Source organism: Canis aureus, chromosome 8, assembly GCF_053574225.1.
Source record: "Canis aureus isolate CA01 chromosome 8, VMU_Caureus_v.1.0, whole genome shotgun sequence".
Taxonomy (NCBI): Eukaryota; Metazoa; Chordata; class Mammalia; order Carnivora; family Canidae; genus Canis; species Canis aureus.
This window is the reverse complement of record NC_135618.1, coordinates 75,623,333-75,646,533: the sequence shown is the minus strand read 5'-3', so window position 1 is coordinate 75,646,533 and position 23,201 is coordinate 75,623,333. Positions and strand designations below refer to the sequence as shown.

The window sequence follows — 23,201 nt, the reverse complement described above, 5'->3', positions numbered from 1 at the left end:
GTCATAAATCTTTCAATCGCCTATTTGATATCTCCAATGACAGGACTAAAAGTCAATATAAACTTATGCCCAAAGTAGAATTCTTAAATATCTCCCCAAATCTGTTTGGTTTTCAGTCCTCCTCACCTCGGTAAATAGCACTATCATCCACCCATATGGTAGTCTGTTCCATCTATGATTTGATCTAAAACTCTGCTGTCTCCCTTGATCATCTCCATCGTGACTCTATCTTCTCTTCATCTCCTGTGCTCACCTAGCTGAAATCGCTATTATCTCCTACCTTAACTATTCTTCAAATCGGATTCCTGGCTTCTCTCTTGCTCTCTACAGTCCATTCCCCAAAAGCATTCAGATCAGATCATGACACCTCCCCATATCAGATCTCCAGAGGCTTCCATTGCTATCAATACTAGTTTCCTAGAGCTCCCATAACAAAGTGGGTGGCTTAAAACAGCAACAATCTATTATCACATAGTTCTGGAGGCTAGAAGTCTGAAATCAAGGTGTTGGGGCTATGCTCTGAAGGCTCTAGAAAAAAATCTACCCTTGCTCCTTCTTAGCTTCTGGAGATCGCTGACAATCCTTGGCATTTCTTGGCTTGTGGATGCATCATTACTCCATGCTCTGCCTGTGTCTTCCCACAGCCTTCTTCCCTCTGTGTCCGTGTCTCTGTGTCTCCTCTTTTCTCATGAGGACACCAGTCATCTTGGATTTAGGGCCTACCCTGGTCTAGTATGACCTCATCTTTACTTAAGTTTCATTTGCAAAGACCACATTTTCATATAACGTCACCATCAGAGGCTCCAAATAGACTTGAATTTGGAAGCTATATTATTTAACCTAATAAGTCACTTTTTATTCCCATTGGAATAAATCCCAAATTCTTTATCATTGCCCATATTCCTGCATGATCTGGTTCCTACCTACCTCTCCATCCTCCTCCATTTGCCAAGTATTTCCTATCAGTTTCTAAATAAAGCCAAGCCCACAGATTCAAGGCCTTGCTGGGGACTGTTCTTTCCATTAGGAGTGTTTTTCTGCCAGGGTTTGAGTTGCTGGCTCATGCTCATCTCTTCTATTTCCTCAGTGGACCTCTCTCTAAAGTACCTCATTTCCAGTTACTCTGTGTATCAGCACTCTGGATTTACTTCAAAGCATTTACCACAATCTCTAATTTTCTTGTGTTTATTTTTGTTTCTTATCTGTCTCCCATTACAATTTCAGCATCCAACATAGTAACTGGGACATAGGAGTTGATCAATGTGTATTTGCTGAATGATTAAATAAATTCGTGTGTGTACGTGTGTGTGCGCGCGCACGCATGTGCATGTACAACTCCCACAGAAACTTCCCATGGCTCTCTACAAAGCCCTTAACATTTTTTTTATATCAATTAACGAACAAATTCCATCAATTTTCTCCATGCCCTAATTTATACTTATTTAAGAATTCTCCTGATCAGACTTTGTAAGACACACACAAAAAAAGGCTCTAATTCTGCCACCAGGGTTTCAAGTATTTATTAAGAGCAGTCCAAGACTCATTCAACTTTCCATGATCAGATGTGGGTTAAGCAGACCCATGTGCAAAGTGGGACTAGACTCACCACAATGAAGACGAGACCTTCTTCAAAGTCATGTTATGAACAGGGCAGTCCCCTAAAAATTGCAAGTGTGTTCACAATGCATTTGAGAGTTACAGAGAACACGATATTATTATCAAGGGTCAAGTGTACAGCAGGGTGCTGCCCACAGAGGGATATCACATTCTTTCATCATTGCAACACGTACCATTAAAGAAATTTTCAAGGAGTAATAATTCGCAGTACATCATCTTGAAGCAATTTTATATTTATTTATTCAATTGAATTATTTATGTCATTCATAATGAAATGAAACTCAAACAGCATTGGCTGCTTTGCATCTTGCCTTCGTTCGCTTTGCTGCATATGACTATTTTTATGCAAATGAGGTTATGATGACATTAAACATTTTCTACTGATTTTCCAAGAACAAATATGTTCTCTCCATATGCCACCGTCTTCTTTTTCCTGCATCCATCCTCAGAGCTCTGTTGGCTGATCAGAATTTTTTCTAAATGAACTCCAAGGACGTTCCATCTGTAATACTGATGAGCCTGTCTCCCTCTGCAGTGCATATACAGCACTCCCATTAATACCTGAATTTAGCCCATTTCGCCCATTCCGCCAGAAGCCCTATTTATCCCCCCGGCTCTCACCATGCTGTAAATCTCACCTTGTTACAAGGCACTGTGGCACTCCCCCACTGCCACTTTGGGGGATGTTTACTCTGCTCACAGAGCAAAAACAACTGAGAATTCCACACATAAAAAAGGTGTTGTGATTGCAGAGATGTTTGCCTCTATTGATTATATTCAGAGCTGGAAAACAAATGTTCTCAGGAAAGTATTTCACCTAACTAGCCACCAGACGAATCAGAGCGGAATTCAGCAGGCTGCTAACACTGGGCTCATGAATGATGGCTTGGACTTTCTTGTAGGGGTGTATGTGTGTGGTGTGTGTGTGTGTGTGTGCATGTGTCTGAGTTTGTTTTAACTCAGAGTGCACTGCTACTATGAGGGGCATTAGGACTAGGCAGGCAGGAAAATCCCCTAGAAACACACAGGTTGCAGGTTGCAAGAGTCCCCGGTGACAGGCATTGTGGGAATTTCTGACTATAACCGGAAGTGAGCTACTCCTATACAGTTCATGCATGCCTACAACCCTTACATAAAATATCAAAGGGTTGCAACTATAAATCCCAACATTGGCTTTTCCTGGAGTCACATCTACATCTGGGAGACATGCACCTGGTACTCAATAACCCTAGAGGTTGGACACAGGCCACAGAGCAGATCCATCTGCAGGACAGGACAAGGTTCACATTGGGTTTCTATCTGCTGATGTCATGTGCCCCATGCAGGTAACTGGAACTGGTCCAGAAAACTGTCTAGAACAGAAGTGGAGGGGAATCCCTCTGGCGGCCTCACTCTGATGCACTTAGATGAGAATCCTTTCAGGTTTGAATAAAAGATTAAGTTAATTTGCCCATTCATAAACTTTTGGGTGGCCAGGGTGGCATTACCTCTAGAAGTGGAATCCTTTCTTAAACATTAGCTGAATCTTTGACCTTCATGTTTACGATGCCCTTAGTAGTGCAAATAGTATCTTGGCTTCCTGTGGGTCTTTCCAATTCTACATCTCCACATTTGAAACACCCCAGAGGGGTTTCAATTGTTTCGTGCGATGCAATGAAATTTGAAAAGGAAGCTAATTCAGGGCACCTAGGTGGCTCAGTGGTTGAGCGTCTGACTTCAGCTTAGGGCATGATCCTGGAGTCCTGGGATCAAGTTCCACATCTGGCTCCCCAAGGGGAGCCTGCTTCTCCCTCTGCCTGTGTCTCTGCCTCTCTCTCTGTGTCTCTCATGAATATATAAATAAAATCTAATTTAAAAATTTTTAAAAATAAAATTTAAAAAATTAATACTGATGCTTAGGCTCCACTCCCAGAGATTCTGAATTGATCACCATGGAGGAGAAGACAGGCAACCCAATGTTAAAAGCTTCCCAGGTGATGTAATGCACAGAACCACTGTGTAGCAAGAATGCATGCATTTAGGCAAGCAGGGATGCAGGTCCTAGAGCTTCCACATTTCACTTTGGCAATTTCTGACACTCTTACCCAAAGAACATTCTCGAACATTTATTCTAAGATTCTCATCTTTCCATAACAGGCAGCAAATAATGATGGAAATTGGGCCTTTTGCCTCTTGCCTATAACAGTCGGGGATTTTAAGGCAGGCGCTTGCCTGAGGCAACAATGGGTTCTTTTTGTCCTTGCATGGACCCCAGACCAGCCTGGAAGATGAGGGCTCCCTTGCCCTCCCCCAGCTGCCCCAGGCCAATGGCCAGCCTCAGGGGCTAGGTTCAGCTCCACACTGGAGCAGCTGCACAGAAAGTCTCAAAAATCAAAATTTCATTGAGAACACAGGCATTCTGCAGGCAAGGCCACCGCTGAATAACCTCTGATCTTTCAAAACTCTCTTACCATTTCAGAGGTTCTCAGAAGGAATTGAGGAAAAGTGGTCACAACTTCAAACGGGAGACTCTGTAGAGCCCAGCAACCTACATTTTTTTTTGCAAGCTCTGAAGACCTCACTTTGAAAAATACTCTAAAATACGCTTTTGAATATTCAGTGCTATTCATGGAAAAATTATTTTAATATGCAGTGGAAAGAAATCATCTTGATTTGTGAAAAAATAAGAACAGCTGATCCTTGAATTGTTTGAAATGGGTTCAAGCACATTTGAACTGTGGGATTCCCTTACATGCAGATTTTTACAGAACAGTACTGTGATTGTGTTTTCTCTTTTTTGTGATTTTCTTACTAACATCTGCTTTTCTCCAGCTTACTTTATTGTTAAGAATGCAGTGTAAAATACACAGAGCATACAAAATATGTGTTAATCAGCTGTTTATGTTACTGGTTAGTTTTCCGGTTGACAGTACGCTATCAGTAGTTAAGATTTTAGGGAGTCAAAAGTTATAGGCAGATTTTCGCCAGCAAGAGATCAGCACCCCTAATCTTCATGGATCCCCCTTCAAAGGCCAACTGTATACTCTTTTTTGTCTGACAGCTATTGATGATTGCAAAGCAGAAGCAGGAGACTGCTGATCTCATTCCACCAGCTTCTGCTTGGCCTCCGGGCTCCCTGAACACCCAACTGATCTTCTGTAAGAGGCAGGCTGCTGTGGATCCCGAAGTGGAGCCTACTGATCCAGCTCGGAAGAGCCTGAGGAAGTGACATGCCCTTCCCAGGAGCTCATCACATAGCCTGGCATCTGTCTCGGGCTGGGTCCCCTGGATTTCTGTGCCGACTTGCCGGCAAGAGAATACTCATTAGCCTAGATTTGAGTTTTCCATATTAGCGACACACAGCTGTGCCCTACCCATCACGTAGATACTTCCCTAAAGATTCCACCGTTATATGCAAGGTGTTTGAAGTATGTACAATGAAGGATCTTTAAGAAATAACTGCAGCTAATATGTATTGATTGGGTATCATTTATGAGAAAGGCTGAGACTACTGCCTGGTACACCAGCCTATGCAGCTCCTAGGAAATAATCGATTTACTCCCGACAACAATTCCCTGAAGTAAATACCAACACATCAGCATTTTACATATTAGGCCCTGAAAGGTTAAATAGCTTGCCCATGGTTGCAGAGCTAGTAAGAAGCAAAGCTAGGATTGGAACTCAGATTTCCAAGTCCATGCTCTTGACCTATCTGAAAAAACTCTCTCATTAAGGTTTTTAAGTGACGTAGACATGCTCTTCAGACCTAAGAAACCCACAAAGGTGCAATCAACATTCACTCACAGATATGATCAGATATTAAAGTACGGGTACTGCCATCTGCCTACTTCCCATGACTGTGGGTGAGGGCCAGCTCTAGCAGAAGAAGTTCCATCCTCTTGGTTATGCTTCTGGGTGAAATCAATTTGACGGTAAGACATTTCCTGAACTTGTTAATATTGTACTATTTACTCTTTCCGAGTTTTACAAACAAATACTGTATCCCGCAAGAGTCTGCAACTATATCACTCTACCTATGAGAAGGTCTTAATAGACAATAGTTCATCAAATTCAAAGTAGAGCCCCTTTGGTGATGGAATTCAGTTATAGGAAAGGGTAAAAAGGATGAAGAGAAGTAAACAAAGGAGTATACACACACACACACACACACACACATGCACAGACACACACGCACACACACACACACAATTCCCCAAAGAAACTGTCTTGTTTCTAAGACTCAGAATTTCTCTTCCGGGCTCCAGCACTTACCAGCTGTGTGACCTCAGGCAGGTTGCTCAACGTCTCCTAACCCCCCTCACCTCATTTATAAAACAGAGATGGGAGCAGTTACTTCAGAGAGCAGTTAAATTTAAACAAGATCAATAAAACATGCAGCACAGTGACAAAACATAAAAGGCAGTCAATAAAAGGGAATAATTATTGTGGTCAGTGATTCAGAGACACTCCTAAGCATGTACCGCCTTACAATGTCGACCAACAAGTATTTATGGGACAGTTGCCCTTTGTGCCCACATCTGTGAAAGACAAAGTTTAACACATGCTCCTTGACCTTCTTTTTGAGGTACTTCTGCTCTATTGGAAAACTAACCTATGAGACACAGGATATCAATCATCAGAAGAATGATTCAGAAAAAAAATAAAAGCCCAGTCACAAATTCAATAATCAAGATTCCACGGGAGATGGAAAACTTAATCGGGTAATTATAATACCATAACTCACATACACACATGGACTCAACCTAAGATACCCACTGGACTTGGATGATTCTCCAATCTCCATAGTCAGCCTGGAAATCCCTCCTGAGCTCCATACCCAAAGGCGCAGTGATCTGATCCACTGGACATGACACGAAGATGGTCCACAGACGTTGCAAGCAGTGTGTGCCCAATGCAGACGTTATTGGAATATAACAGGTTAGAATTTGTGGCAACAAAGCAAAGAGGGGACTTTCTGAGTGAAGCAAAATGAATTCCAAAGAAACCTGACGTCTGGATTTATAAGCAAGAAGCCAAAGGAGAAATTGAAGATAACAGCAGTAGAAACTGCCCATAAATTACCAACACGATCTGGGAGGAGGAGGGCAGCCATAAAAAGGATCTCAGTGGTGGCTTTAAATGAGCACAGATGGATCTGTGTGCTGCTGGACAGTGCCACCCCCATATTACCAGATCACCGGGTGAGCAGATCATTAATGTGCCACAATAGGATGTAGAATGGCATATCTCTGCAAGGGATGGGAGTGGGTTTTATTTGTTTGTTTTTAAGATTTTATTCATTTATTCATGAGAGACACAAAGAGAGAGGCAGAGACACAGTCAGAGGGAGAAGCAGGCTTCCTGCAGGGAATCTGATACAGGGAACCTGATGCGGGGAGCCCGGAGCAGGACTTGATCCTAGGACCCCAGGATCATGACCTGAGCCGAAGGCAGACGCTCAATCACTGAGCCACCCAGGCATCTTAGGAGTGGGGTTTCTAAAGCCCTATCTGGCTTCCAGTGTCACCAAATGTCACCTCTTCATTCGCACACACCTCGTCACATAATGAATAAAGCCAGACAGATTCGTCTCATGTGGTTGCCTCAGGAAAATTATAACTAAGGGGAAACCTGGACAAGCAAAACTGCCATCTTCCACACAAAGCCTGGGCCTCTGCAGGACTCTCCCAGTTAATGAAATCACTTCACTCTGTCTCCCAAGCTAGAAACTTCTGATTGCACCCACTTCATCCATATCCAATTATTCGCCTCATCTGGCTGAGTCTCAGAAAGTTTTTCTTGAATCTAGCCCGTCCACTCCAACCCTTAGTCCTTGGTTTGCTACAGAGAAGCCATTTCCATAAAAATGGTACATTAATAATAAAATGCTCACTCTATTATTAGAGTAATAACATCCTCTCCATCAGGCGATGCCTAGCACTCAGTTGGCACTCAACAAACGCTGAGTGGATGGAGAAGAGACTAAATCTGTTTAACCAGCCTGCCGCCAGCCTCCATCTGTTCTGGCCTAGCCTACGCATTCCTCCCACAGTTAATCATTATCTCTTTTGTCAGCAAAGGGATCATACCAGTAGTACCATCTTGCCCCAATCCTTCATTGGCGTCCACTGATGATGAGAAAGTCCCCTCTGGAACCCAGGCTGGCGCATGAGGCGCCTCCCAACCTGGCCACTTGCTTCCCCTTGGATCTCTCCTTCCATAATTCCCTCTAGAAAGTCTGCTCCCGCTAGAAGCTTGTGTGCTGTTCCCCTCACCCCCAAATCCAAGAACCTGTCCATCCTCCGGCACAGGCTGTTCTCTTTGAAATGCCCTGCCGTCTCCCTGCAGGAGCAATCCCTGCTCCAAGGCTTCCTCCATGCTGCCCCCTGACCCCGGTGAACTCCTCTGCCACCTGCCCCTCACCACACGCTCCAATTTCCTACATGGCCAAGCGCACCTGGCTCCTCCCCACGCTGCCAGCACACTGCCTGGCCAATTGGAGACTTCGCTCAAAAATCATTTTTTAATAATTTATTTAAAAACAAAGAAAGAAAGGGAAAAAAACCCAATAGAGACCAGGGGAACAGCATACAGCTTAGAAAATAAGCCTAAAAAAAAAAAAAAAAAAAAGAAAATAAGCCTAGATATAGAAAACATATAAACTGCATCACATCCAGCATCTCCAAATGAAAGAGTTATTTACAGATTTTTCTTTTGGAAAAAGCTTCTTTGAAAAAAAAAATGGAGAGACATTTTAAACAAAAGATACATACCTTGTACCATATGCCAAAATAAACTCTAGATGGATGAAGGAGCAAAAAACAAGAGTCACGGAAAAGCAACATGAACAGAATAGAATATTTATAAGTATTTCTGAGGGACGATAGCTTTCTCAGCTTTAAAGCAGTGAAGAAATGAAATTGGCAAGATTGACAGTATGGAATTCATAGAAATTTAAACTATCTGTCCAGTGGAAGAAAAAAGCCTCACACAATTGAAACGGAAAACAACATTTTGGAATCCATTTTCGTGAAATATGACAAGCAAGTGGTTAATCCCACTACTATCTAAAAATTCACTCACGTCTATAAGAAAAACAATTTTCTTAAGAGTAGCATGATAATAACATGGTAGGAATTAAAGCAACATAAGGTTCTGCACAAAATTGTGATGAAACTAACTGATTTGAATCCTCTACACTTGGGAAGGCTTTTGGGGAGCTTCCCCAAAAAAGGATCTCATCCATCGGGGATACTTCCTCTTGGGCTTGGACTGCACGGGAGAAAGGAAGCTACTCTGGCCCCAGACAGGTACCGCCCTTCACATCCTCAAGGCTCAAATATCAAAGAGTAGCTTCCACATGCACATCCTTTGTCACTCTTCAATGGCAAGGGTTAATCTGCAATTAGTGAAGGTTAATTCAGTAACTTTTGTGGTGGAGCCCAGACTTTACAGTGGTGCCTCTGGTTACCATATCTGGACTGTGGGCAATCTCCCAAATTCATCTCCAATTCCACCTTCCAATGTATCCTCCAGACAGCTGCCAGGATAATCTAAAAAGGCAAATGTGGTCATGTATGTCATCCAACCCACCTGTTCCTTTCTTCTCCACCTCTTTCTGCTACCATACTTCCACCTTTCCTGGGCAGCCTTGATTTTTTTGTGTAGGTTTATGCTTATTGCTTAGTTAAACTTTTGTGTTGTGAAAACAAAACATGCACTTTCCCATCTCATTTCTGTAATCTCCACATGCCTAAATCACGATGATGCCTCTATTTCTTGACATTTAAATTTGCCACATTTGCAACTGGTTTTTCTGTTTCTAAGGATAAAGATTTAATGGTCTTTTTTTTTTTAAAGATTTTTATTTATTCATGAGAGACACAAAGAGAGGCAGAGACACAGGCACAAGGAGAAGTAGCTTCCTTAGGAGGAGCCTGATGCGGAGTCAATCCCAGGATCCGGGGATCACGCCCTGAGCCAAAGGCAGAAGCTCAACCACTGAGCAACCCAGGTGCCCAAGATTTAATGGTCTTATACTCCCCACACCTCACACACACATTTTGCCCTCCTCCTTTTTCCAACACAGCCATATCATAATTTGCAAGTAAGTAAATATCCAATATTTACATTTGTGTGACTCTATTGTGCCCAGTTGAGCCAGAGTATAGAAAATTACAATTCCTTTCTTGAGAAACTCTTGGATTTTTCTTGTGGCTAACTATTGCTTTGCTTTGTCAGAAGCTTCTTTTTCCCTTTCTGTTTCTATCACTAATTTAAGTCCCAAACTTTCCTAAAGAATGGTTTTTAAAAATCTTGCGAAGCCAAGGGAAAACAAATAAACAAGTGGAACTACATCAAACTAAAAAGCTTCTCCACAGCCAAAAAAAAAAAAAAAAAAAAAAAATCACAAAAAGGCAACCTACTGAATGGAAGAAAATATTTGTAAGTCATATATCTGATTAGGGATTCATATCAAAATTTATCAAGAACTCAGACAACCTGATAAAAAAAAAATCAAACGATCCAATTAGAAAGTGGGCAGAAGATCTAAGCAGACATCTTTCCAAAGAAGACATACAGATGGCCAAAAGGTACATGAAAAGATGCTCCCCATCACTAATCACAAAGGAAATGCAAATCAAAATGGCAAGAGACCATCTCACACCTGACTGATATCAAAAACACAAGAAACAAGTGTTAGCAAGGACATGGAGAAAAGGGAATCTTTGTGTACTGTTGGTGGGGAATGCAAATTGGTGCAGCCACTGTTGAAGACAGTATGAAAATTCCTCAAAAAAGTAAAAAATAGAACTACCATATGATCCAGCAATCCCATTTTGGGGTATTTATCCAAAAAAAAATTAAAGTACTAATTCAAAAAGATATATGCACCCCCATGCTCATTGCAGTATTATTCACAAAACCCAAGAAATGGAAACAATCTAAGTGTCCATCACTGGATGAGTGAATAAAGAAAATATCACACACACACACACACACACACACACACACACACACACACATAATGGCTACTATTCCACTATTTAAAAAAATGAAATCCTGCCATTTGTGACAATGTGGATGGAACCTGAGGGCATTAGGATAAGCAAAATAAGTCAAACAGAGAAAGACAAATACTGTATGACTTCACTTATATGTGGAAGCTAAAAACAAACAAAATAAGTTCAATGCTACTGAGAACAGATTGGTAGTTGCCAGAGGCAGGTGGGGTTGGGAGGAGGCCAAACGGGTGAAAGGGGTCAAAAGGAAGAAACTTCCAGTTATATAAAATAAGTAAGTCCTGGGGCTGTCAAATACAGCATGATGACTATAGTTAAAAATACTGTATCACCCATATGAGAGTTACTAAGATAGTAGATTTCAAAAGTTCTCATTATAAGAAAAAACAACCTGCAACTATGTGTACTGACAGACATTAACTAGACTTATGGTGATTACTCAACAGTATATACAAACATCGAATCATTATGTTGCACACTTGAAACTAAGGTAGTGTGTCAATTATGTGTCAATAATAATAATAATAATAATTCTTAATGTAGTCAAAAACACTAGATAATAAAATAATTCTATCCCCTGGCCTCCTTTGCCCTCCTCCAAAGCCCTCTATCCCCCTGTTCCAGTGTGGAATGGTGGTTCTCCTGGCCGGCTACATAGTTGTCACCCTGAAATGTGACCCTGGAACATCCCTTTATTGGCTTTTTGGGATCTGCCTTTTGTACTCTCCTGTTTGGGTCCCCTGTTTCTTCAATACTATTATTCTCTTTCTTACTTTACCCCCTTGTTTTACTGGAGCACATCCTTGAGTAGCTTCCTGAAAACAGATGCAGAAGAGGTGCACGTGGAGGCCCTGCTTAAATGTATTTACTGATTCTGAATTTTTATATTGACTTTTTTTTTTAATTTTGAGGATCAGGGGTGCCTGGGTGGCTCAGCTGGTTCAGTGTCTGTCTCTTGATTTCAGCTCAGGTCACAATCTCGGGATCCTGAGATCCAACCCTGTGTTGGGCTCTGTGCTCAGTGGGAAATCTGCTTGAGATGCTCTCTCTCTCTTCCTCTGTTCCTCTCTCCACTCACACACTGACTCTCTGTCTTTATCTTTAAAAAATAAATAAATCAGTAAAATCTGAAGACCTAACTGCCTTTATGAAATGATTCACAAATCAGGCGGCATCTCAGCTGGAAAACAGTAGTGTGCTCTGAGGAGTTGCACAAAAAGATTCACATTTCATGTGGGTTTAATTTCTCTTTTCATTCATTCTGTAGACCCAGGGGAGGACCTCCTAATCTGAAAGCTCATGTCCTACGGGCCTGGGAAATTGTGCTCCATCACTGGTCTGTCAATTTTCTTCTTCCCATTTTCTCTGTTCTCTTTCTGATATTCTTATTAGTTAATGTTGAATCTGCTGGACTGACCTCCTGCTTTATTTTTTGTCCTATTTTTCATTTTTTTCCATCTGTCAGTTCTTCTCAATGCTATCTTCCACTCTTTTATTAATGTATTCCTATCTTATTTTTAACTTGCAAGACTTCTTTTTTACTTTATTTTTACTTTACTTTATTACTTTATTTTTATTTAAATTCAACTTGCCAACATATAGTATAATGTCCAGTGCTCATCCCATCAAGTGCCCTCCTCAGTGCCCATCACCCAGTTCCCCCAAGCCCACGCCCACCTCCTCTCCTGTAACCCTTAGTTTGTTTCCCAGAGTTAGGAGTCTCTCATGGTTTGTCTCCCTCTCTAACTTACTTGGTTCTTATTTGGTGAATAAAATAAGACATTCCATAACCTAACTCACTAATTATAGTTTTAAAGTTCACAGTCTCCTCCTCCCCTATGTACCTTTTCTATTGTTGCTGCTGTTGTTAAGGTCTTTTGTAACTGAGACACTTTGAGATGTCCAGGGATCCTGGCTCTTCTGTCTTATTTCAGAGGGAGACAGGTACGTGGAGACAAATGGAGCTTTACAACAAGCTTGCCTTACTAAGAGTGAGCAGAACTCAGTCATTTGGGGAGGAAGCCAATGATCACATCTATTGGCTTTTTCTGAGGCTGGTTTCTTCAGAAGAGATCCCTTCCACATGCTGATTATAGGGGTGTGAAAGCCTGGGGGGTAATGATGGTGAGGGTGCCCCAGATGGCACAGAGCCTTGCCCTCTGTCCTAGGCTACATCTTATGAGCTCTAGCCCAGAGTTCACCTTTTCCTGAGAGTGTCTCTCCCAAACTCTGCCAGGTAGGGAAGGGTAGCCCCTGGCTGTGCGCTTCTAGAGAAAGAAAGCATCTGCAATGCTTCCTTTCAAATCCACTTCCCAGCCATTGGAAATAGCCAGAACCTCCAATGCCCAGGTCCCTGAGGTTCTGAGGTGTGATGAGGCTGCCTGCATTCTTCAGCTCTTCCCACCACTGCCCACCACATGCAGGAGGTTGGGTCCTAGCTTCACCCACTCTGTCATCAGTACCATTCATTCATCCCCTCTCTTTCCATCTGCCCAAATTCTGTGGGTGTTTCTTCCCTGCTATCATTCCCTAACCTGTTCAGTTGTCCGTTGTAGATCACCATCCTCTCCAGCTCTTTCCTGCCATCTTACTGAAGTTCCAAGAGGGGTCAGATACAAGGGGTCTGTTGAAGAAACCATGCTAATGTACAGAGCACTGGGAGCCATAGCTCCCCACCCCTCTCAGCACACCATGCTTTTGTTTGCTCCCAACTCTGCTCTTGCTGTTCCCCCATCTGGTCCATTTCTTTTCTTTTTCTTTTGTCCATTTCCCAACCCATGGTGACACGTAAAGATCAGCTTCAGGCATCATCTCCAGCAGGAAACCTTCCAGATCCTCCCCGCACAGCCTGTATATATCTCTGGCTTGACACACACCACATAGACCACTGTGTTGAATCAATCTGACTATAAGTCTGCCTCTCTCCCTGGATAACAAGTAAGTAGGCAAGGACTGTGTCTTCTCCAATGTTCTGCCTCTAGTGTGTGAAAAGCCATCTGGCATCTTAATAGGTGCTCACTGATATGTGTTCAACTGACCCACTTCCAGTAAGCTCCATGTTAGAAACATTTTCATTCTCAAAGGAAGGCCAAAAAAAAAAGAAAAAACAGGCTCTGTTTATTTGCCAACGTCCAAATATGAAAGGCTAATCAGAGAGCACCAGGAAACGAAAACAGCCAGATGTGTTTGAGAGCAAAAGTCCAAGAACACAAAATAGCTTCCAACAGGGGTGATGTATGTTTTCTGAGCGATTCAAAATGAATATATGTTTATTAGGCAGAGAGAGACTTAACAGGTTTCTCGGCTAATGCTGCAATTTTAAATCCATTTAAGATAATTTTCTTTATCTTGAATCTATTTTTCTCAGTAACCAGGATACTTAACTGATTTATACAAAATCCATTTGAAAAAGAAATAATCTCTTCTAAGCAAGGGCACAGTCTAAATGGGGAAAAAAAGAGACACTACAAATCTAACACAAAACAAAGAATCTGTTAAGCCAACGTGGATGCTTGCCTAGAAACACGCTTTCTTCTAGCATCTTAATTCCATGACCCATCCCTCTTCTCTACTTCCCAAGTAGAAAAAAATAATAATTCTTAAATCTGAGCTCATAGCACAAAGACGTTTCATGAGACAACCAAGACACAAACACAATTGGTTAAAAGGAAAGGCTGAAACAAAACAGGGAAAGTTGAAACAATCACAGAATGCCCTTTCTCACCCATCAGCTTGGCAGAGCATTTCTGAAACTGAGTGTGGATTGCCATAAACGTTCTGGAGGACAGTATCCCAACATGTGTCTAGAGCTTCCAGAAGTATCCCTATGACGTGGTATAAGGCTTATACTTTTAGAAGTGTGGGTTGAGAAAGTAAATACCAAATCACTACACACGAGGATGTGAGTGGGAAGATATTCATCAAATTGTTATTTATAATGATGACAAACCAACAATAACCTAAATTTCCAACAACGGAAATAATGATCAAAATGGTCATAATGACAATCATCATCAATCATAATTAATGACATCAGAAAGTGTTCATGAAATAATATTAAATGAAAAGAGGATACAAACAATGCATCGGGGTGCATGCTCATACTCTATAGAAAATCAACTCAAACACAAGATGCTGAGATTTAACTGACTGCTGTCTCTCAGTAATGAGATCATGGGCTTTTTATTTTTTACTTAAAACTTTTTATATAGAGAACTTTCCCATGCGTTTCTGGATTACTTTTTGGCAATAAATACAATACTTAGATCATATTTCATAATCCCTGGTATTAGGTTTGTTGACCGTGAAGGAGACTGAGACAGAAGCCCCTGTGCTAGTGACAAGATACATGAGAACATGTCACAGACTCGGGGCTGCACCCATCACATGACAGCAAGCCACTCTGAATGACTCAATTAGAACTTACTTGGTAGGACGATAATCCGGAATGGAACGATCCAGTGAAATTTTTTCACTGAGGTAGGAATTGTAGCCATACTTCTCATGGGGGCCCTTGGCTTTCTCCTCTTCAGCCGGGGACAGGGTAGCAGGAAGGCCCCCTTTGCCCCGCCCACCATAACCTTCGATGAGCCCAAGGGATTTGGATAAGCCTAGAAAAAGGAAGGAAAAAGAATAATTTGAAAACCACCACATCAGGATATGGCACTCAAGCTCAGATACAGCTTCAGCGGAAATTCTAACATTACCTGTCACAGGTAATTGGGTCCTCAATCTGTCATTCCAGGTATAGGCCCTGAACCCATTCATCCTACATAAGGTCAGGGTCACCGAGATTAAGTCTAATTCCCAGTAAGGAGCCTCTTCCTCCTCTGGGGGAACTCAGTGGGCAGGGATTTACAAACAGGAGAGATTACTGAAACTGGAAGAAATGCAGACCAAGAAGGTCACACAGGATGGGACAAAAGTGGAGCCATCAGAGTGCCTACATTCCTTTCTCCACGGGACACTTCCACGAGCTCCGCACACAACACACAAGAAGGACAGCCGGTACCTGGAACTGCCAAACCACAGGTGTCTTTACTTCATTTGAACAGAGAATGACATACAGATGGATTTTATCACAAGTTTAAAGTAACAACCTGACACCATTCTTTACCTAATGGTTTTACTTAAATTTCATCTAAACGGCAAAAGGAAATACAATATGCTTAAGAATAAATCATAGAGGGGAAAAAAAACCATAAGGGTGATAACCATGCCAAGCAGAGTAGGAGGCCTCTGTAGCAAGCCTCCCTGAGCAATTGGGAGTTCCCAGCAAGGTGGCAGCTTTATACCTACTGTTCCATTATACGATAAACAGCTTGATGGGCAATTTTGAAATCCAAGAGTTATGGGAAATTTTACTTCTTGGCTAGAAAACTTTTGTTGTTAAGGGCTCTCATTCCCTTTTGCCATTTCAAATGCTTAAGCTACTCAGTACACACTCAGACATGTGTGTATACACATACACATGCACACACACACACACACACACACTTTATATCCACACAAGTCCCATTGCTGCTCCTGGCAGGAAGAACACGGAGCAGAGATGTGAACAGTGCCCTCAGCTTTCATGATGGGCAGCCCACAGAGCTGAGGATGATTCAAACCTCCCAGGAAGGCATCCCCAGACCAGCCAAAGGCCAACAAATCTGCTCCAGTCGCAGAACAGGGCTCTATCACACAATGGCAAGACTTGACCGCTTCTCTGAAAACAGAAAGGTATTTTCTGTTATGTCAAGATCCAGCAAAGGTCGAGCAAGCATCTCAGAGTTGCTCTCAAGTGAACATCATTTTTCCACCTGAGAATCATTTCCACTGTCCACTGTGAGCTTTAGGAAACCCTGACATTTCTGCCTGCCATTATCCCCATCAAGGCACCATCAAGTGAGCATTAGATTATTCCAACATTTCCCACCTGTTTCCTGGGCTTTGAACCCTCATCCCACCTCAACGTGCCACAAACACCCCAATAACCTCACTTTCACAATGCTCAAAAATCTTTAAGAACCCTTCCCATGTCACATACAAACACCTGTGCTGGGTTTTAAAATCTCGTCATAGAACGTTACTGGTACAAATGTAAGATGGTGCAAGGACCTGGGGAAATGGTTTTGGCAGTTCTTCAAATCCTAAGCATCATTTTATCACATGACTCAGCAACTCCATTCCTGCATATATACCCAAGACAAATGAAAAGATCTGCCCACACAAAAACTGGCACGGAAATGTTCACAGGAGCATTATTCATATTAGCTGAATGTCTATCAACTGACAAATGAATAAACAAAATGTCAAACCATACCATCAGATATTATTTAGCAACAAAAAAGAAGGAATTAGTGATATACACTAGGACGTGAACAAACTTTGAAACATTATGCTAAGTAAACAATGCTGGTCAGGAAAGACCACATATCATATGATTCTATTTATATGAAATGTACAGTATAGACAAATCTCACAGAAAGTAGATCAGTGCCTGTTTCAGGCTGAGGAGATCGGGGAGGGAAATAGGGATGGTGATGATAATGTCTTGGAGTTGGACTGTAGTGTTATGTGCATAACCTTGTGAATACACTAAAAACCACTATATTGCACACTTTTTAGGTGGAAGAATGACATGGTATGTGAAAAATCTCAATAAAGCTACAAAATAAAACCCACTGGTGATAGACAATTCTGTTTCCAACAAGATGAGAGGTTAAACAACATGAAAAGTTTCCAGTAAACTGAATAAAAAACTTTTACAATATTTTATAATACTTTAGAGACATAGCTGAGCTTACAAGAAAGAAAAGCAAACTCCCAGAGGTAAGCTACAATCAGAGTTGAGACTACATCTGCTGGTTGGAGAGAAGGATGGATTGCTTGTTAACTAAAGGTGACTGTAGGGCAGTCCAGGTGGCTCAGTGGTTTAGTGCTGCCTTCAGCCCAGGAAGGAGTCCTGGAGTCCCAGGATCCTGGAGTCCCACATCGGGCTCTCTGCACGGAGCCTGCTTCTCCTTCTGCCTGTGTCTCTGCCTCTCTCTCTCTTTCTCTGTGTCTCTCAGGAATAAATAAATAAAATCTTAAAAAAAAAAAAAAAGACTGTAGCGCTCCACCATGCACAGGATATAAGACATTTTGTATGCCTTAAATGTTTAATAATATTTAATTATGAAGGTACTGGGGTGAGTAGTGGACCCCTGTCTACTCTAAACTCGTGAATACAACTTTATTTGGAAATAGGATCATTGCATATATAATCAAATTAAGATTACTAGTATCATCATCATAAGAAGAGAGATATAGAGATACAGATACACAGAGGGAAGAAGTCCATCAGACAAAAGAGGCAGACATTGGAGGATGCAAATGCAAGCCAAGGAATGCCAAGGACTACTATCAATTCCCAGAAGCTAGAAAGAGTCAAAAAAGGATTCTTCCCTAGAGCCTCCAGAGGGAGAATGGCTTGGCTAACACCTTGACTCCAAACTTCCAGCCTCCAGCAGCGTGAGAGAACAAATTTCTGTTGTGTTAAGCCACCAAGACTGATCATTTGTTACAGCAGCTTTGGGAAACTAATGCAATGAATTAAAAAAAAAAAAAAAAAAAAACGAGTGGAAATGGATGGAGAAAATACATACTGGGAAAATACCAAAAAAATGTTTAAAGCTGGGTTGGTTCTATTACTATCAAATAAAACAGACTAAGGCAAACAGTTCTATGGGGATAAATAATAATAATAAATAAATATATTTAATAACAATAAACACGGAACATAATCACATCACCTAATTATAAAACTAACAATCCATCTAATAACAGGAAGCTATTAAAAATTATGTACTACCATGCACCTAACAACATTGCTTCAAATTATATAAAGCAAAAGCCAGTCGCATCATAAGGAGAAATCAACAAATGCACAACCACCGCGGGAAATATGAACACATCTCTCAGTACAGAACAACTGAACAACAGTATCAACAAACAACTTAATGGACCTTACACCTGACTTTCTAGTAAGTACATATTTTCTACAGGGGCATATGGAACATATTCACGATTGACAGGCCACAAAGCCTCAACCTATCTTCAGTTCATCTTTAAACATAAAATAATAATAACAAGAAGAATAAACCAGAAACCAGTAATAAAAATACCACAAAGAACCTGCACATGTTGGCAATTTAAAGACTTCTAAAACAAATAATGAATTGCAGTGCCATCAGAAGATACACACAAAGGATAGAATATGAAATAGTACATCTCAAAATGGATAGGAGAGTGCTAAAATGATATTTGGAAGGAGCTATATCACCTTCAGTGCACATACAGGGAAAGGGTAAGCATCTAAACTGATAATTAATGTGGTAAGTATCTAACATAAGCAGTTAGAAAAACAGAGGAAACCCAAAGAAAGCAACAATAAACAAAAGAACAAAAATGAATGTCTACACACAGGCACAAAAGAAAGACAGGAAGGAAGGAAGGACAAAGTGAGAGGGAGGGAGAGATGGAGGGAAAGAGGAAGGAAGACAAGAAGGAAGGAAAGGAAGGAAAGAAAAAAAAAGAAAGGAAGGGAGGGTGGGAAGTGGGGAAGGAGGGAGGGAGGGAAGGGAGAGGAGTAAACTTAAAGAAAATAAAAGGTGTGTGGAGGGGGGAGTAACCTCAGCAAGACTAGACCAGGACAGATAATAGGTAGGTAGGTAGATAGGTACGTAGATGGACAGATAGGTAAGTGGGTGGACCAATGGATAGATGGGTGAGTGGGTGGATGGATGGAGAGATGATAGATGATAGATAGATAGATAGATAGATAGATAGATAGATAGATATGGGATCCCTGGGTGGCGCAGCAGTTTAGCGCCTGCCTTTGGCCCAGGGCGCGATCCTGGAGACCCAGGATCGAATCCCACATCGGGCTCCCAGTGCATGGAGCCTGCTTCTCCCTCTGCCTATGTCTCTGCCTCTCTCTCTCTCTCTCTCTCTCTCTCTCTCTCTCTGTGACTATCATAAATAAATAAAAATTTAAAAAGAGATAGATAGATAGACAGATAGATAGATGACAGAGAGAGAACTAGAGAGAGAGAGAGAGAAGGTACTGTACCCTTCAGGGAGGATTTATTTGTTCATCACAGCAGACACAGTACCTAGAGCCCACGATACTTTTAGGGGCCCAGGAAAATGTTTAAAGTTCTTTTAAAATCAGAACAACATAGTCATAAAATATAATTCTTAATACCGTTTTTTAATGGAGGAAGAAACCCACCAAAGCCAAAGTCATTATGCGGCCCTCCTTCCCTTGAGGTTAGACTCTTCTCTGTAAGTGACAGGTGCCTAAAGCATAGAGAAGGAAAGTTACAAGATCTGATGAATGACTTATACATTTTACCTAGAAGGTGGATTGCACAGGGACAGACCCCAGGCACTAGCAGTAATGACAGCCACCATTTTTGGAGGAGCTCTACTGCATGCTGGGGACCCTGCTAAGTGCTTTACATGTAGTGTATTATTGTTCCATCAACTCTCTTGACAACCTCATGAGGAAGGTATTATTTCTATCTGTTTGACAGATGAGGACACTGAGTCTGAGAATGTAGTAACTTTGTCAAAGTTCCTTGGCTGGTATAGAAAAACAGACTAGGATTCTGGATATAGTTGGAGACACAAAGCAGGACAAAATCTAGCCTGTGTGACAGTAAGGAGGCCAGTTCCAGGGCTCTTGCAGCAGCTGACAAGAGACGATAGGGGCCTCATTTTAAGACAGTGGTGATAGTGTTCAAAAGGAGAGAAGAGATTAGAGAAGTATTTTAAGAGATAGCATCCCAAGGCAGAGACAGATAAGTGTTAGGGTGGGAGGAAGCAGGAAGAAGTGAGTGAGCCTGGCTTCCAGAGTGATGAGCAGGTGGGAACAGCGCTCCCAAAGATGGGGCATTCAGAAGAGGGTTTGAGAAGATGAGGTCATGTGGTCTACAGGGCACCCCTGGGACGTTCCGATAGAGTCAGAGGTCCAGTGGGGAGCTGAAACACACAAGAATGGAAGTTCAGATAGAAGATAAAGCCCAAAATATGAGCCTGGAAGCCACAGCCTGACAGGGGCTATAGCCATGAGAGACGGCAGGGGTGGCAGGCTCGGGCAGCGGTCAAGCAGCAAGGAGAAAGACAGACAATGCTCAGGGATTTCACTGTATCTAGAGTAGGAACTGCGTTCTTCAAGGCTTCTATCTTCTCCACTTTATACTCAGGCTCTCTCACTGAATCTACACATGAAGCTCAAGACTTCAAGGAACCACAACTTAAAGGAATGAATATCTCAGTATGAACCAAGTGGTTACACTTCTTGCTTGTCTTTATAGATCCATTCGACCACCTTCTCTCTACCAATTAATGATCACTGTTTAGGCTTTAATTTTCTTAATGGTTTTATATCCATTTCTGTACTAAACAGGCAAGGCTGACATTACCAGGATCACTTTAGAGATAAAGAAATGGAGACTCAGATGATTAATTATTTGACCTTCCAAAAATAAAGGAAATGGAAGAAAACATTCCTTCCAACCTCCAACACACACACACACACACACACACACACACACACACACGTTCTATCCAGAAAATTATTTAGGAAGAAAGAATCCAGGGGTGCCTTGCTGGCTCAGTTGGTTAAGCATCTGCCTTCAGCTCAGGTCATGATCCCAGGGGTCCTGGGATGGAGCCCCACATCAGATTCCCAGCTCAGGGAGGAGCCTGCTTCTCCCTTTCCTACTCCTGTCACTTGTGCTCACTTGCTCTCTCTCTCTCAAATAAATAAATAAAAGCTTTAAAAAAAAGGGGGGGGCGGAGAAAGAATCCAGCATGGAAAACATGATGGTGGTAAGCTAACGGTAGCAAACTCATTAAGAAGATACTATACAACAATGAAAACAAATAGCTTGCCAATAAATGGGTGAATCTCAGAGACATGATGCCAAATGAAAAGCAAGCAGTAAACATGCAAATAATTCCATTTATACAAAGTTTTGAAAGCTAATCAAAACAGTTCAGAGGTATAAACTTATGTAGTGAAACCAGAAACAACTGCAGAAAAGAGACACAAAGGACCTCAAATGTCCTGGTAACATTCCACTGGAAAGCTACTAGGATTCATTCATTCATTCATTCATTCATTCAACTCTATAATAATTCTTTAGAGAATTATTACCTGACATGTAGGTGATATATGTGTACGGTATTTTGCATTACAGATAAGATCATGCAAGGACTACTGACAGTGGGTTTTTTTCTGTTGTTTTGTACACTTTGGCTCATTTACCTGGCTTTTCCCTTTTTATCACTAGTCACAAATTCTTCCTTCCATGGTTTTCCTGCCAGCCTGGAGCCCACAAGTCAAGGAAGGAGACTACTGGAATGGGACATGATTGACCAGTTTTAGTAGAAAACATCTTATTCTTCCTCTAATTTCATCAGTTTGGTTCGTTAACACATCTTTTCCTTCCCTTGGTGACAAAGGACTCCTTTTGTCCATTAAATGCCATCTCATAGCCAAAATTTATCTCAGCTGTGTTTGCCCAGCATCTTCCATGGGCAGCCTTTCCAACGCAGGTGGAAGGGCGAGGGACAGAATTCATTTGAAAATGGCCTAGGGGAATGCCTAGGTGTCTCAGCAGTTGTGCGTCTGCCTTCGGCTCAGGGCGTGATCCCAGGATCCGGGGATCGAGTCCCACATTGGGCTCCTTGCAGGGAGTCTGCTTCTCCCTCTGCCTTTGTTTCTGCCTCCCTCTCTGTGTGTCTCTCATGAACACATAAATAAAATCTTTTTTAAAAAAGAAAGAAACAGAATGGCATAGGAATTAAGACTAGGAACGCGTTTCCCACCAACCACACAAAGGGAACAAGAGTTCCCAGGGAGATATGTTTTTTCCTCCTTTTTGTGTCATTATTCCCTCCATTATGAAAGGCACCCACTTAGCAGCCTCAAAAAAGATCATTCTTCACCATGCAATGTGACAACTACAAATTATGTATTTTGTGGTCCATGTGCTCCCATTTTCCCCCCAATTGAATCTGCCAGAAAGGTTCAACAAAGCAGCAAAAATTTTCACTGGCATTTGAATGTGCTGACTTTGCAGGCCCTGGAAACTCCTGGCAAAGATAAATAAGAATTACTCAAGATCACCAATAAGGCTCAAGTTGGTCTTCACTTAGCCAGGAAGAGATGCCCCTGGAGCAAGTGGGGATGACTCCAGGCACCCAGGAACCTCCTCTTCTGACAGTGCCTTTCTCAAACTGGCAAGAAGCAACTGCAGCCACTGTAGACAAAATGTGCTTGTAGGCATGGAAGTCCCAACTGGCAAAGGGGGAGAGGAGGAGGAGGTAGGAAGGGGAAGGGGAGAAGAAGAAGAAGAAGAAGAAGAAGAAGAAGAAGAAGAAGGAGGAGGAGGAGGAGGAGGAGGAGGAGGAGGAGGAGGAGGAGGAGGAGAAGAAGAAAAGAGGGCAAAGAGGGGTGGTTGCTTTGCCCTCAGTCTGGGAAGACATGTCATTCTCTGCTTCTTTAAGCACTGCCTTATGAGTTATTTCAGCCAAAGGCTGCAG

General features: G+C 41.9%; 1 protein-coding gene across 3 annotated transcripts in view; it reads right to left on the bottom strand.

Moving 5' to 3' along the window:
* GALNT17 (polypeptide N-acetylgalactosaminyltransferase 17) overlaps window positions 1-23,201 on the bottom strand; it is a 431,006-nt gene that overhangs the window by 264,336 nt on the left and 143,469 nt on the right. For 2 of the 3 annotated variants that reach the window (XM_077908312.1, XM_077908313.1), the window contains exon 2: window positions 15,046-15,229. In XM_077908312.1, the coding sequence (XP_077764438.1) occupies window positions 15,046-15,229 (184 nt within the window). Of the gene's footprint in view, window positions 1-14,343; window positions 14,439-15,045; window positions 15,230-23,201 lie in introns of those variants that run through there. The other variant, XM_077908315.1, reaches the window with a different exon arrangement.